At 43.7% G+C, this 16,845-nt stretch overlaps 1 protein-coding gene across 13 annotated transcripts in view; it reads right to left on the minus strand.

The window, feature by feature from the left end:
• Positions 1-14,548, minus strand: part of AKAP11 (A-kinase anchoring protein 11) — a 50,423-nt gene extending 35,875 nt beyond the window's left edge. For 2 of the 13 annotated variants that reach the window (XM_084981854.1, XM_084981848.1), the window contains exons 1-3: positions 13,816-14,018; positions 9,375-9,508; positions 956-1,065 (exon numbers count right to left, since the gene is read on the minus strand). In XM_084981854.1, the coding sequence (XP_084837980.1) occupies positions 956-1,015 (60 nt within the window). In that variant the 5' untranslated portion in view covers positions 1,016-1,065; positions 9,375-9,508; positions 13,816-14,018. Of the gene's footprint in view, positions 1-955; positions 1,066-9,374; positions 9,509-13,815; positions 14,127-14,262 lie in introns of those variants that run through there. The other 11 variants (XM_084981851.1, XM_084981845.1, XM_084981855.1 and 8 more) reach the window with 6 other exon arrangements.
• Positions 14,549-16,845: the final 2,297 nt, after the last annotated feature.

Here is a 16,845-nt window from a genome sequence, read left to right on the forward strand (position 1 = left end):
TGAAAAGCAGACCTATTACGTTTAAAGGTGCCTGAAAACACACGAGGCATATTACTTAGAAATGTAATTACCACACTATTAAAAACAAGCTTACTTTCTGTTTTCCAACTTTGCAAAAAGCACCTTTAGATTTGACAACCACTCTCCTGCAGTTAGCAGTCAAACCCAAACATCTCTTAGATCTTTGAAGAAATGAGTAAATGAAAAACCAGGCCTAGCAGCATACAAAAACACTAACAATTAGAAGCTAGAAGGAAGATGTGCAAATGAGACAGGAATAGAGAAAAGAAAAGAAAAAAGCTGCAACGAAAGAAGTCAGAGGCCGTCTTAACGTGTAAGGACCTGTCAACAGTGTCATGTAATGAGAGGAGGAAGCAAGACAAAGGGTTCACGAAGGATCCTAACCATCCTCCGGGAGCATCCACTCTCCTTTCGTCCTTTAAGTAACACCCCAAAAAAATGACAAGAAATGAAAAGGTAACCAAATCATCTCAAGAGAAGAAAAGAGAGAGGGTTCCTCAGACTAGAAAGCAGAAAGGTCAGTAATCACATTTAATTATTTCACTATTGATTATCCATCCAATACCCAGCATAGAGCCTGGCATGTAAGCAGCACTCAGACTTATACTTGTGAGTGAATGAATGAATACTGTGGGATAAAGCTGTACAGTCACACCTGATGCTTAAGTTGCTAGAGAAAAGACAGAAAACTATCTATTGAGAAGAAAAGGGGAGACGTGGTGATCTTTGGAAATAAAGGTCATTCTTTATGATTTCATATCACTATGTTCCCATATGCCAATCTCTGAAGTATCTTGTTACTAATTTCAGTAAGATTCATTTAGAAACAGGAATAACACAGCAGAGTTACTCAATAAGACTTTGACTTCAAAAACTGATGATCAACATTTTTATTAAAACTACCACTAAAAGGAATCTCATACAGTGAACTTACTTTTCTGACCGATGCTCTAGTTTTCAAGTGACTGTTTCTGAAAGTCGGGAAGGTCGCCATAACTATATTGCTGTTGTATGGAATCAATGAAGAGTTAATCCATAAAAGACCTAAAGAAAAAATATTAAAAGAAAACAAGTTATTCACCTAGTGATTTAGACTAGCATTTTGCCCTTACGAAACTTTTTTTTTTTTTTTGGTCTTTTTGCCTTTTCTAGGGCCGCTCCCACGGCATACGGAGGTTCCCAGGCTAGGGGTCCAATTGTAGCTGCAGCTGCCGGCCTACACCACAGCCACAGCAATTCAGGATCTGAGCCTCGTCTGTGACCTACACCACAGCTCACGACAATGCCGGATCCTTAACCCACTGAGCAAGGCCAGGGATCGAACCCGCAACCCCATGGTTCCTAGTCAGATTCGTTAACCACTGAGCCACAACGGGAACTCCTAAAAAAACTTCTTTAAATTCAATCATTAAAAACAAAAATTCTCAGACATAAAAATTTATTAAGCAACCCAACATATTTGAAAAACATGAATATTGGCAACTTAATGAGATACCAAATTATTATAAAAATCTTTTTAGGTTCAAAATTATTATAACGTAGTATACCCCCAGCAAGTCAATCTCACTGCCCTTTTCTTCTTTTGTCTTTTTTTTCTTTTTTTTTTTTTTTTGTCTTCTTCTCTTTTTGTTGGTTGTTGTTGTTGTTGCTATTTCTTGGGCCACTCCCGCGGCACATGGAGGTTCCCAGGCTAGGGGTTGAATCGGAGCTGTAGCCACCGGCCTACGCCAGAGCCACAGCAACGTGGGATCCGAGCTGCGTCTGCAACCTACACCACAGCTCACGGCAATGCCGGATCATTAACCCACTGAGCAAGGGCAGGGACCGAACCCGCCACCTCATGGTTCCTAGTCGGATTCGTTAACCACTGCGCCACGACAGGAACTCCCCTCACTGCCCTTTTGTTATTAATAAGAAAATATTTGAAAGCCTCAATAAGAAATAAGGACACTCTTTTAAAAATCTGTAACAGAGAATTTCACAAAAAGAATCCCAGTCTTCTTGTCTCCTGAAAGTCACTCTATCCCTACATCAAATATGAATGCTCTAGATATTATTTCTTGGGCAGAAAGGTTAAATATTTAATATACAAATGAGACCATGAAATCTGTACATAGCAACTGAAGTCAGATAAAAACAAATCCCTTATACAGCAATCTTATCAGCATACCAATGACTAGAGTTCAAAAACATCCAAGTTAAATGATTAATACTGTAGTATTTAAAACATGCACACATGTGTACACACAGGCAGACACACACACACACACACAACCCTCCTTGCAAGAAACTCTAAAACTAAAGCTTAGCTTTTATCCATGCTCTAATGAAGTATCTTCGGGAGCTTAAATCAACTTAGGCATTAACCACCCAATATCCACAGTAACTTGTCTCTTCATTCAAAATACACTTGCATCAGATGCTATAGATACAGAAGAAAACAAGGTAAATATAGCCTGGACTTTCAGATCAGAGCCCTAGAAGGAGAATGTTTCATTACAGTACAAGATTGGAATGAGAACTGAATTCTAAATTGCTACTAATTTTAAAATCTGAATCAATAAAGATTTAAGGATTTCCCGTCATGGTGCAGAGGAAACGAATCTAAGAACCGTGAGGAGGCAGGTTCGATCTCTGGCCTTGCAGAGTGGGTTAAGGATCTGGCTGTGGTGTAGATCAACAGCCACAGCTTGGATTAAACCCCTAGCCTGGGAACCTCCATATGCTGCGGGTGTGGTCCTAGAAAGACAAAAGACAAAAAATAAAATAAAAAATAAATAAAGATTTAAGAAATGCTTAGTTTCCATCAAACTGGTCTTATCAAGAATGACCCTAGTTGAAGGAGTTCCCCGTCGTGGCTCAGCAGAAATGAATCTGACTACCAACCATGAGGACGCAGGTTCAATCCCTGGCCTCACTCAGTGGGTTAACAATCGGGTGCTGGGAGTTCCCGTCATGGCTCAGCGGTTAACAAACCCAACTAGGAACCATGAGGTTGCAGGTTTGATCCCTGACCTCACTCAGTGGGTTAAGGATCCAGCGTTGCCGTGAGCTGTGGTGTAGATTGCAGACGCGGCTTAGATCCCGAGTTGCTGTGGCTCTGGCCTAGGCCGGCAGCTACAGCTCCGATTAGACCCCTAGCCTGGGAACCTCCATGTGCTGCGGGAGCGGCCCTAGAAAAGACAAAAACAAAAACAAAAAAAGAATCTGGTGCTGCCATGGACTGTGGTGTAGGTTGCAGACGCAGCTCAGATCCCTGAGTTGCTGTGGCTGTGGTGTAGGCCAGGGCTACAGCTCTGATTCAACCCCTAGCCTGGGAACCTCCACATGCCACAGGTGTGGCCCTAAAAAAAAAAAAAAAAAAAAAAACAAGAATGACCCAGTTGAGGCTTTCAAGACATTTGTTTCATATAAATTTATGAAGAGATTTACATGCAAAACTAAACTTCAACCTGGTCCCCAGGAGAACTGCAAAAAAAAACCCTAAATTTTAGTTGAGTTCTCATTTTATGGTTTTTCACTGTAAAGATAAAACTGAGGTGTGCGTGTGTGCATGTCCTTTGGAGATTTCTAGATTCTAATTTTGACACAAAGAATTTAGACAAATAAATAATTCTATTTTATTTTGAATTAAGAGAAATCCTATTGGTCTCTTTAACAATAAAACTTGATTACCAACTGGAATTCAAGCAGGATTGCAAGGGAGGAGCCACCAGCACAAGATAAAGAGAGCTCCACTGGGATGCAGGAGGGGGAGGCTGTGTCCCACTCACTGGCTTTGTCTCCTCCAGGTAAACTGCACTATCTCTGCACCTGTGTCCCCCATGTATATTATCTGGGTATATAAGATGTATATTACCTTATTTACTGGATGAGTTTATTGTAAGAATCAAATGGAAAATAATTTATAAGAGGCACTTCAGAAACTGTAAAATGTAGGTAAAAGGAAAATTAAAATATTTACTCATGGACCAAGATTATCAAGAAGACCAAAATTCTCAAAAAAAAAAAAAAAAAAGCTGTGCATACAAAGGTTTACGTGACCAAAGCAAGAAAAGAACCCTCTTCTTTGTCCCAGGCCAGCTCCCTCTCCTTTTAACCCGCAGAGTTCTCATCGACTGCCAGAAACCCTCGGAGGCAACTGGACTTGCCTCAAACTTCATATAAAACATAAAATAAAGAGGCCGACACAAGGGTTCCAGAAAAGCGCAACTCTCAAACTCAGCCCCCGAGTAAACCAGCACCACTTTTCCGGAAGGCGGTTTGGGAATGCACGTCAAGACCGTAAAAATATTCCTATCCAATGACACACCAATTCTACTTCTGGGAATTCATCAAAGGAAACGCTGCTCTTGGAGCAGCCAGGCTTCTAAAGAGAGCTTATAAAGCAGCAGGTGCAGTACACGAAGAGATTTCCGTGCATGTCTCGTTCAACCCTTAGGGCTGGCAGAGCAGCGCTCCAGTTTCACAGCTCCAGTTTCACAGGCGGGGCGAAGGGAAGGTGACAATTCCCCCAGCCCCACAAAGGGCTGAGATGCAAATTCAAATCTTCCAACTCTAGCGCCCAGGCGCTTACCCTCCTCGCTACAGTACATAAAGGTTTGGAAAGCTATTCATCACGCTCTGTAATAGTGAGAAATAACAGGCACTCTGGATGCCAGACACGACCTAACATGCCCTCCCACGATGACGCAGTGGCAGCCAGGACACACACACTTCAGGAAGTCACAGGAGCAGCGGGCAGGGTACCTTTACTCTCCCTGACCCCCAACCTTGCCTGAGAGGGCGGAGTTGAGAAAAGAGGTGGGGGACAGCAGTTACCTTTGCAGCTGCTGATGAAAAGTCAACATGCGCAAAGATTAAACACAAACTCACTGGAGGGGTCACCAGGGGAGACACCTCCCTGGAAGGTGGAGGTGCCCAAGCCCTCAGGGAAGAAAGTCACAAGGAGGGAGGGGAAGGCCCGGGGTGGGGGGGTTTCAGAAAACATCCCGGACGTGACACCTCAAGTTCATTACCTGCAATATTCTTGAACAGTGCTACCTACATAAACAGAACACCCTTTCCAAAGCTGAGTACTAAAGAATCCAGTATGGACCCTATGAAGAATCATTTAAAAAAACAAACCAACCACATAAGAAATACACCAAAGGGGAAAAAAAAAAAAAAATCCAGACAAATATAATCATGCCACCCAAAACTCGCCTTACCTATTTTTAAAACAGTACCTCAGAATTTAAATAAAAAAGAAACTGAATTTAACTCCACACGCACACTCCGCTTTGCTCACTGAAGAAAAATACACATCCTGAATCCTACTCCATCACTCTGTGTTTAACTTTTTTTTTGCTTTTGCTTTTTAGGGCCGCACTCTCGGCACATGGAAGTTCCCAGGCTAGGGATCTAAGTGGAGCTCCAGCTGGCGGTCTACACCACAGCCACAACAACGCCAGATGTGAGCCGCATCTGCAACCTACACCACAGTTCATGGCAACGCCAGATCCCAGCTCACTGAGTGAGGCCAGGGATCGAAACCCCATCCTCATGAATACTAGTCGGATTCATTTCCACTGCACCACAATAGGAACCCCTGTGTTTACCTTAAAACCTAAGTAAAATATTGCCTCGCAAAGGAAAAAACAAAAGTATCACAGAATATCTGTGCAACAGTCCATAAAAGTGAATCTGACAGAAGACGGTATGACTCATACTTCTGATAAAGCAAATAAACAAAAATCATCTTTGGAAAATACAAAAAGACAGATGGAGGGATAAAGAGTAACAAAGCAGGGTTTCCTCACCATCTTTTATAATTAGTTTTAGACAGATTTCACAAAAGGAGCAGAAATACAGAGTTTTCCCCTGGAACATCTTTATCTTAGGAGAATAAACTTTTCCCTTAATCTTTCTTGTTTTGTGTCCTATTCCAGGTGAAAAAACAAGGGTCCCAAGCAAGGAGTAACCTCGTGTGCTTTGCTATAGTCGAATAAAGTGAACCTGGATCATTTTCACAAAAGCAGATCAGAGACAAGAAAAGCACCAGTGGAGAACGCAAACAACTGAAAACTAAGCTGCTAGAGCTCACAAAAGCCATAGGATATTTTTTAAAAACATCATAGGAGTTCTCGTTGTGGTGCAGCAGAAATGAATCCAACCAGGAGCCGTGAGGTTGTGGGTTCAATTCCTGGCCTCGTTCGGTGGGTGGAGAATCCGACACTGCTGTGAGCTATGGTGTAGGTCAAAGACATGGCTCAGATTTGGCGTTGCTGTGGCTCTGCCGAAAGCCAGCAGCAACAGCTCCGATTAGACCCCTAGTCTGGGAACCTCCACATGCTGCAAGTGCAGCCCTAAAAAGACAAAAGAAGAAAATAAATAAATAAATAAATAAATAAAACTCCTTAAAAAAAAAAAACCTATACCATGAAATCTGCTGAGGAACAGCAAAAAAGCAGAATAGATGCTGCCAAAACACTGGAATAACCAAGAAAGTTTTAAGAAATACCACGGATTGTAAGAGAAAACAAATGAAAGCTAGCGAGACAATTATAAAGACTGCAGGACACAAATTACACTGATCCTTTGATCCTGAGATTTCACGTCTTGAAATTTATCCTAAAATTCACTCCTTAAAATTATATGTATTTGCACAAAATTCACAAAGATATGTGCTGAAAGAATGTTCGCGAAAACAAGAAAGGGTGAAAAGCTAAAAAAAATCTAGAAGCCCATCAAGTCAAATAAATTATAAGATGTTCTCATGCCTATTACCCAGCTGCTGGAAAGAGAGCAATAAATACCAAAGTGACCCTCATCCACGGTATACGAAGGGAAAAAGCAAGTAGAGAACAATGTAAATAGCATGCTCTCTACTTGTAATTAAAAAAAAAAATTATATATACCTACAACTCTGACACACATGTGTTGGTACACGCCTAGGAAATACTCTTCACACCTCAGGTCAAGGACCTCCCTCCTTGAGGAAGACTTGGTGCATCTCTCTCCCTTCTTGCCCAAACAGCGGTCACCTCCTCCACGACAATGCTCCGAAAGTGGTCGGCCCTTTATTCCTTTGTTTGCATGTTTCTCTCCTTTTGCGAGTTTTGAAGACTAAAGTGTTTTATTGTATTTACAGTCTAACACAGTAAGCATTCAAACCTCTGCTACTAAATAAAAAGCAGTCCTTTCTTTTTAAAGCGCAAAGTAGACCTTTACATGCTGAAACGAACCCCTCTATCTTGAGTGAATTATTTGTGAAAGAAAATATAGTTAAAAGTTTCCAATCATTTCTAAGACTTGGGGACAGAGTTATAATACATGCTCCAAATACACGTTTTGGCCAAACCCCAAATGGCCAAGTGTTAAAAATATTCCGGTGTATACTTTACAGGGCAAAATATATGAAACATTAGCTGAGACATCAGATGGCAATGCAAGACTGGGAGAGAAGAGAATCACCTCCAGGTCACAGCACAAGGAGAGGCCAGCCAAGCAGTCTGGCAATCTCACAGAGTTGCAGAAACACAGGTTAGAGTTTGAGAAGGCCAAGGTGGCTAGAATCTACAGGGCAGAGTACCGGAGGAAGAGCTCAGAAAGAGTGGGATCTCTAGAGAGCTCCCTTAGGGTCCTTGACCGAATGCTGACCTGTGCCCAGTAACTAAGGCTTGGAAATAACTACCAGAGAGCAGTAGGCCCAACAATACCTGGAGCCAGAAAGGCCGGAATAGGCTGCACTCCCACCAACCAGAGTGGAAAAATGTCCTAATGTAACAGGCCATGGAGAGACGCCTCAGAAGGAAGTCATGTTAGCTGGGGAACTATGCTGAAGGCTGTTCTGGACGCACCCTAACAAAGCTTAAAGGCAAGCCTCTGAACGACACACCAGATTCCAAATAACCTAACTGTGCATCCCAACGGAATCCAACCCTCTTAAGGAATGCAACACAACTAAGCGAGCAGCAGCATAAAAGTCAATGGCTGGCACACAGTCAAAAACCGCCAGGTACACAATGAAGGAGAAAAATGTGACCCATAGGCAGGAAGAAAAAAAAAATCACTAAGTACAGATCCAGAAATGACAGAGCTAATGGAATGAACAGAAAAGATGCTTAAACTGTATTACAAATGCGTTCCATATACTCAAGAAGAGACAGGACAAGGAGAGAAATACAAGATGGAAGAGACTCAAACTGAACTTTTAGAGATGAAAATAAAACACATACCAGATGCAATTAATAGCAGATTAGATACTGCAAGAGAAAAGTTCAGCAAATTTAAAGATATAGCAACAGAAACTATGCAAAATGCCACATGGAGAAAGTTACAAAGTCTTCACATAGTCCTCCTTCCCCAAAAAGTGTGGGAAAGGAGGCAATATTTGAAGACAAAATGGCTCAGAATTTCCCAAAGTTGATGGAAACTGTAAACTGATGATGCAAGGAAGATCAAAACACCCTAAGGGAAATAAACATGAAGAGAACCACACCAATACACACGTCATAACCAAAGTTCTGAAAACTAGTGATAAAGAGGAAAATCTGAAAAGCAACCAGAGAGAAAAGTACACATTACACACAAAGAAACAGACAGACTGCAAACGTCTTGTCAGAAACGATGCCAAACCATAAATGAGACAACGGAGCCACATATAAAAAAAAGGGTCAACCCAGATATCCATACCCAGTGAAAATATCTTCTGAACATTAAGGCAAAATAAATTTGAACTAAAAAAGCTATGAGATTTCATCAGCAGCCAACCATCACTAGAATCACTATTAAAAAAAAAAAAAAAATTCTACGGGCAAAGAAAAAATAATACCAAGTGAAAACCTGGACCTAAACTAAAGGTAATACCTAAAAGAATCAATATGAGGGTCAATATAAATATATAAAAAATATTTTTGGAGTTCCCATCATGGCGCAGCAGAAACAAATCTGACTAGGAAACATGAGGTTGAGGGTGCAATCCCTGGCCTCGCTCAGTGGGTTAAGGATCCGGTGTTGCCGTGAGCTGTGGTGTACGTCACAGGCACGGCTCGGATCTGGTGTTGCTGTGGCTCTGGTGTAGGCCGTCGGCTACAGCTCTGATTAGACCCCTAGCCTGGGAACCTCCATATGCCACGGGTGCGGCCCTAAAAAAGGACTAAAGACCAAAAAAAAAAAAATTATACATTTTCTCCTTTTTTAATTCCTTAAAAGATAACTTTAAACTGAAAATAACAACAACATATTATGAGGTTTACAACATACATAGAGATAAAATGTATGACAAAATAACACATAGCATGTGGCGGGCTGGAGTTGAAAAAACACTCTTCCTACTGTTTTAAGAAGTGATGTTGATAAGCTTCAATTACCTTGTAAACCCTACAGCAATCATTAAAAACAAAACAGAATAACACCACATAGGCAGAGAGTGGTGTGAAGGGGGTTCCATCCCCTTTCTGCAGATAAGGAAGGAAGCCGAGGCTCATCTTCATCGATAGGATGGCTGTAAGAATGCAATCAAATAATGTTTAAAAACAGTACCTGTTATAAAAGGAACTGAAAGGTTAGCTTCTTCCTTGGGTACAGACCTGCTATTTGACTAACAAAATCTAAAAATACCACAGCTCTCAGTTACTCTGCTTTAGCTTTCAAAACAATCATCCCATAAAAAAGACCTGAGTATAAACTAACTGGTTATCCATTAAGATATTTGCTTCTCTACAGTTTCCTACATACCAACAATAAACGCAACTTAACAAAAAAATCTTTTCCTAAAACATTAAGGCTGTGCTTTCAACATGAATATGCTTCCCAGAAGGTGAAGGATGTTCTTAACCTTAGGCATAATCCCCACCTACGAGATTATTTTTAACAAAAACTATGTTCAGAATTTTAGCCCAGGAACACATTTCTCTTTCTCAGTAACATCTGTGACGCCAGGATCTATGTTGCTTCAAAGGCATTGAAGCAGCCCTTGCAAAGAGTCATGAGCCTCCACCCTAAGCAGCCAGCAGCAGGACGGAGGGAACGGATCTGTTTCACAGATGGTCCAGTGCTCGGCACAGAGGAGGCATTTCTAAAAGTCTATGCAGAACCTACTAACCAACACGATACGTGTGGCACTGAAAACAAGAAAGAGTGGGGAAGGCAATTTTAAGGTTTCAAAAGTGGAGCCTCTGCCAGTCACCAGGGTAACTGGAAGATAGTGTTTCATGTCAATATAACATCCAAAGGGCACCTAAAAAAATTCGTCAGGGTGGTCAGAGCTAGAGATGTTACTCCAGGAGTCGTCAGCCCATCCAGAGCTTGAAAGCTGATCCTAGAGACTGCGAAAACACAGAGGCTCCAAGAGAATCTAAGAGAACCCATGATGGTGATCAAAGAACCGAGGTAAGTGGCAGTCTGAAAAGCAGGGGAGGTAGAGATTGAGCAGAATTTAGGTGTCACCGAAGTCAGATACGGAGGGGTCAGCACAACTCTGAGGGCAAGAATATTCCTCCTTCTCTGAATGCTGCAGGGGTCCACCCCACAAGACCCGCCATGCAGCGAGCACCCAGTAATGGTCACAAAACATTCTAACATTGGGTCAGGGAGGCACTGCTTCACTGCTGTTAAACACATTTTTCATAACGGATGTGGCTGTGAGTATACCCATTTTACATTTAAGGAAACCAGGGCACAAAACATTTCCATAATTTGCCCCCAGGCACTGGGAGAATTTGTCCTGAAAGAGACCCTGGCTGAGAGCAAGGTCAGGGCTGTACTAGGAGAAAATTTCAACCTGCAGGATGCTAAAGCGCAGCGGAAGTACCCAGCTTTTCCTCCCTGTTCCTGCCCCCTTTACTAGAGAACTTGTGGTACCCCGTCTGAAAAAGCACACACTGTCAGACAGACCGACATCTCTTCCCCGAGCCTCAGCCAACTGGACTAGAACTAGATCCTTGACCAGCTAGATTTTCTCTCCAGCAATGCAGAATTAAGATATGCAGATACCTGGGGAGAAGCTCGCTGCAACATGTGGGGTACCCCACAGCAAACCAAAGTTGCATGCAAGCCAAGTACGGGGAAGCAGAAACCAAGTTAAAGAGAACCAATCTGAAAGAACTTGGAACGGGTATTACAGGGCAACAGAGACGTGAGGCCCTGTCATGTGTTCCCGGAGAAAAACTGGCAGAGCAACTGCCTGAAGATGTTCTGGGTCCCAGGACGCTGAGCTGGACGGCAGAGGCAGTCCTGGCAACTGCAGGCAAAATGCCCTTTTTAAGTAAGTTCATTCAAATGGCTTCTGTTCCTTGCAGGCAAATAACCTTTATGCCACGGAAAGAGGTCAAAGAAACACTGGTAAGCTCTGTGCTTCATGGTAACTTTGAGGTTTTTAACTCTTGCGACAGGGAGAAAGAAGGTCAGCAAAGTCAGTGAACGGATCTGCTGCTCTCCCAAACCCACTTTACACCGGACCTCATTTTCACTCAAAGTAACAGCCAGTCTGTCCTAAGCCACTGTGCCATGTATTTTATTTTTTCCCACCAAACATTCTCAGATTGACCCCAAATTGCTAACTCTTCTCTTGTTATCCTGTCCAGTCTCTAATCTGTACATTTCAAATGCCTTCATGCTAGTATATATTTCAAAATAAAATCGACTTTTACATATAAAGATGAGTAGCAGAATGAAGACCCTTGGATCTGTTTGGTCTGGTTTTTAAACTCATGAAGTATTTTTTCCTTCCTTTCCTTATTTTACCAGTAAACTCTTAACTCAAGCCCAGCTTAGATCTTTCTTGACCTGCTCCAGCCCTCATCTCCTCCAAGTGGGGTTGATTTTACTACTAAAATGTAGGCCACCTGACAAAGAATAAATCCAGCTTATCTAAATAATTATCCTACCCAAAACAAAATGACTTCAATTACTTTTCAAAGGCAAGATGAAACAAATATTTGCATCCTAAAAGCTTGAAACCCTTGCCAAAAGGTGAAAAAAAGACCAGCCAAAAAAATCTGTCTGCCAAGATGGAATAACAAGGAACTTTTAAAACCTATACAGGTCTCTTTTGTCCATTCCCAAGAAGACATTGCTGAAGTTTTTCCAGTTTCCCCAAGTACAGACAGAACTCCACTGCCTTTTTATAACTAGAAATTTCCCTAAGAATAACCTAAAATGTATCGTCTGATGTGGTTTGATTTACTTTTCCAAACAGTTAAGTTCCTGGAATCTTTAAAAAACATTTTTATTTAAAAAAAGACAAAAAACAAAAAACACCTTAAATGTATGATCCTTCTTCCAGCCTCAAAAGGCAAAGGAAGATTTCTTCAGCTTCAAGACTTATCCCAGGAGTTCAGAAGCGAGAGAATTTCTCACTGAGGTTCAGAGACTCCGGCAGGTCCCCTATTCTCAACAACTGGGAAATATCATTAGCCTAGAAGTAAACCACTAGGCCCTTATTAATAGTGCAGCTATGTGGGTACAAGACACGAATCACTAGTTACTAGTTCAGCTTGGGAATCCATGTTTGGACTGTCTTACATTCTCTGATCTCTCAAACTGCTGTTACAGCTACAACTCAAAGTGAAATTCACTATCTACACTTGGGTCAAGTCTGCCAGAAGGACCATAACAAAGTCTGAATAATCAGTACTACTTGAAAAAACATGACGTGTGTTTGAAAAGATTCATTTCATGGCACTATTTTAACTGACACTGATTGTGCTAGGAACTGTGCTGCCATTTCTCGTAAATCATAAGATATTAAAATCATCTCTGCATGGCTGAGTACCCTATTCCTGTGTGCATTTTCTGACTATTCCCAGATATATCAAAAATAGTATCATTCAATATAACATCCCTAACAAGAAGCTAAGAAAAGCTTACAAGTTTTGCAAGGAACTGAGTAATTACAAAGCTGAAATGAGAACCAGAATTTTTAATTCCAGTCTGCACTAAGGCCATTAGATATGTGTTTCAGCAGTATTTCTCACCCTGAAATTTCCTTAGCATCTTAAGTTAAACCACCTCCAGTTTAATAAGGTTTTAGAGGAGAGGGTAAACAGGACTGTCACCATGTCACATCATGGTGATTTAGATTGTACTGCCATTGTCATTTTGCCAATGCTTTTAATTCTTTGGTCACATCCACATTTTTTTTTAATAAAGCAGGTTAGGTGCCTGGGATACAAGAATACACCAAATCCATTAGGAATATGGATGGCCAGTATTTAAGCCATCAAACAGCCAAGGAGAAAATTTGACAGCAAATCCAAGTATCAACACTCCAAGGAGCTGCTTGCGCTTTCCGCTCCCGTCACAAGATTTGGGTTGTGCCTGTTTCTAGGGCTCAAGGGTTCTGACAGTGAAGGATGCTGTTCGGGGACAAAGTGCAACGTCCTCCTTCTCCTGCATATGCCCCCGTGCGCGCACCACGAACACAAACTAAGCACACGCACCGGCGGGACCCGGCTCTGCAGACCACCCTGGGGATAGAAACTGAGCTTGTCATTCAAGAGGGCTGAAGCTTCGCCGCCACACTCGGGCCCCAGGAAGAGCCCCCCCAACCTCGAGCCTGAGGACAACCCCCCCCCCCGCCCCCGCCCCGGTGCCTATGGCTTCCTCCCTCCGCTTTGCTCTTCCCGCCCTCCTCCCACCACCCTGCGAAAGCGTAGCTCTGGGCAGCCCCCAAGTCAGACCAGGGACTGCGGGCAGCGGAGGAGCTGCAGAGCCCGAGTCGGGCCGCTCCATCCACAGCGGCCCCACACCCCGCCGCCACCCCAGCCAACGGCGCCGCTCACGTCGCGGGCGGATCCGCGCCCGGCTCACCTGGGGGCCGCAGCCTCCGCAGCTCACAGGCATGTCAGCGGCCCGCAACGACCAGCCGCGCGAGCTGCCGAGCAGGCGGGCGCCCCCTCCCGCAGCGGCCCCCAGCCCTCCCCCCTCCCGCCCCGCGGCCCGCCCCCGGCCTGCCCACCCCCAGCTTCCGCCGCCGCCGCCGCAGCTCCAGCCCGCAACACCTCCTAGTCCTCACGCCTCCCACTCACTCTCGCGAGAGGGTGGCACACTTCTCGCGAGAAGAACTCCGCGACCGAGCCCGCGCAAAAGTGGGTGGGCTTTGAAAGAAGGAAAGAAGCAACAGGAAAAACCTTCCCACGTGCTCCCGGGCAGCTAGCGGAACGGCCCCGCGAGTCACGTGACCGCGTCCAGCAGCCTCGCCATTGGTCAGAATCCGCTCGGCTAGGGGAGCTTTAAACTCGAGGCTGACCTACGAACCTGCGGCGGACGTCTTGCGCGCTTCCTGGCCCGTTACCTTGGCAACTGTTTAACCCTTTCCTCTGGCAAAATAGCCAAGTCTTGGCTTGCCCTGCAGTTTTGGTTTGAGGCTCTGATTCCTTTCCTTCGACCCCTGGGTCTTACCGCCTAGGGTCAGCTGGGCTCCTTCTTCTCCCCAGACTAGTTTTGCTTTCTTCTAATTCACGGGGTTCTTCTCATTCCGGCAGCCACCAGATCTGACGGCCCAAGAAAGGCGCATCTTTGGGTGGCTCCGCCCCTTCTCCCCAGCATCTCTAGGGAGGACCACTCACAGCGCACCAGGCCTACAGCCCTTTCCTAACCTCAACAATTAGCATCAAGAGATCTCCGGGCCCTAGTGCTCACCCTGATGTCGTTACGTGGTTTCAGAATCGGAGTGTAAAGCACTGGTCACAGAAAAACCAAGACCTAGATGAAAAGCTAGTATGTAAAATCACGGTAGAATCGGAAGGGCTAGTCCTCCGAAGTTGCAGTCTCTTCGAAGACATCTATTCCTCAAGGGTGGAAATACCTGAAAGATGAGAAAGACATTTTTAAGTGTATCCTCATGATGAGTTTTGCCCTGGTTGGGATAGACGGGCAGGGAAGAAAGGGTACAGTCATCTGTTCATTTCTTCATTTAACAAATTTTTGTTGAGAGCCTACATATATTGGGTATTATTCCAGGCACTCAGTTGAGCAGCCTCGAAGACAGATAAATTGAGGTTCTAGGGAGTTTATGGCGGGGAGGGGAGAGAAATAATCTGTTGGTTCCTCTATGCAGAGGAAACAGAGTGAATAACGTGCTGGCAATTGTTTTGACAAGGAGAGATATAAGCAGGGGTTTGCATGACAGGCGTGCAAATATCAGAGGGAAGAGCATTCCAGGCAAAGGAAACTGCTAATTCAAAGGTCCTAAATTGGGTTTGAGGGGGGAGGTATGAGAAAGTAAGAGGAAATAAGCTCAGAGAAGTAAACAAGAATGGGTTACATCCTGGAGGGTTTTGTAAGCCAATAAAGGAATTAGGGAGTTTATTCTGAGTGCGATGAAAAGTACTGGAGAGTTGTTTGTTTTGTTTGTTGTCTTTTTGTCTTTTCTATGAAGAGTTTTAAATAGGGGTGAGATACCTATGGTTTAATTTTTTTTTTTTTTTTTGTCTTTTGTCTTTTTGTTGTTGTTGTTGTTGTTGCTGTTGCTATTTCTTGGGCCGCTCCCACGGCATATGGAGGTTCCCAGGCTAGGGGTTGAATCGGAGCTGTAGCCACCGGCCTACGCCAGAGCCACAGCAACGCGGGATCCGAGCCATGTCTGCAACCTACGCCACAGCTCACGGCAACGCCGGATCGTTAACCCACTGAGCAAGGACAGGGACCGAACCCGCAACCTCATGGTTCCTAGTCGGATGCGTTAACCACTGCGCCACGACGGGAACTCCTAAATTTTTTTTTTTTTAAGCTCTTCCCTGCAGAGAATGGATCTTAAGGAGACCACAGGGGAAGCAGGGAGTTTAGGAGACTTGTAATCTGTATAAGAGAGAATCTTGAAAAATTTAATTTCCAGAGTTCCCGTTGTGGCTCAGCGGAAACAAATCTGACTACGAACCATGAGGGTGAGGGTTCAATCCCTGGCCTCGCACAGTGGGTAAGGATCCAGCGTTGCAGCGGACATGGCTCGGATCTGGCGTTGCTGTGGCTGTGGTGTAGGCCAGTGGCTACAGCTCCGATTAGACCCCTAGCCTGGGAACCTCCATGTGCCACAGGTGTGGCCCTAAAAAGACAAAAAAAGAAAAATTTAATTTCCAATGAACTTAATATTCCTATTCTTAAAATCCCTTAGCTTCGAGTCCTGGTTCTGTTTGCTGCTGTTTGTTAAAAACATCTAGATACTCTTCATTTACTGCTGTTTAAGTATTATAGGAGAAATAAATGGGAAATTTTGTCACATGGGAGAATGAAGGACCCAAAAGGAAAGTCACCTTTGATATTGTTTTCCTCCCTTTACCACATCCAGATAACCACCTCTTCTGTCCAAAAGTCAGTTCTCAGAAAAACCAACATCAAATGATACTCAATGCAGATATTTATTCCTAAGTTTAAGTTTGGAAAAGATAAGAGGTTGAGGGCTAAAAAAGGAAGATGTTTCACGAAAAGAAATAGAAATCGGAGACCTGCGTTCCAACTGAAGAACTCATTAGCTGATGACTCAACCAAATCAAGGTACCTTATCGTCCTTGAGTGTCAGCTTCCTCATACATAAAACAAGGCAATTGGACTAGCCTACATGCTGAGCAGTTAAGCCTGAATTACACTTTGGCATGCATACACCAGCAAGAGGGAAGCTGGAAAGGGAAATGAAATGAATTTTTATAAAAACCTAACAGAGTCAGCTGCACAAGCCAAACGAAATTGGAAGCATGTGTCTCACACACACACACACACACACACACACACACACACTCACACCCCACATGAGGAACTAGGCAGCCGATTAATGCAGATACAAGGAATGCCTCCCTGAGAAACCCTGGCCTTCTCAGAGTGTGAAAACGGAAGCATTGCCACCTG

This window comes from Sus scrofa, chromosome 11 (genome assembly GCF_054392235.1).
Source record: "Sus scrofa isolate SSC_HxYL_T2T_F1_AM1 chromosome 11, Sscrofa_HxYL_maternal_Yorkshire_Landrace_v2.0, whole genome shotgun sequence".
Lineage (NCBI taxonomy): Eukaryota > Metazoa > Chordata > Mammalia > Artiodactyla > Suidae > Sus > Sus scrofa.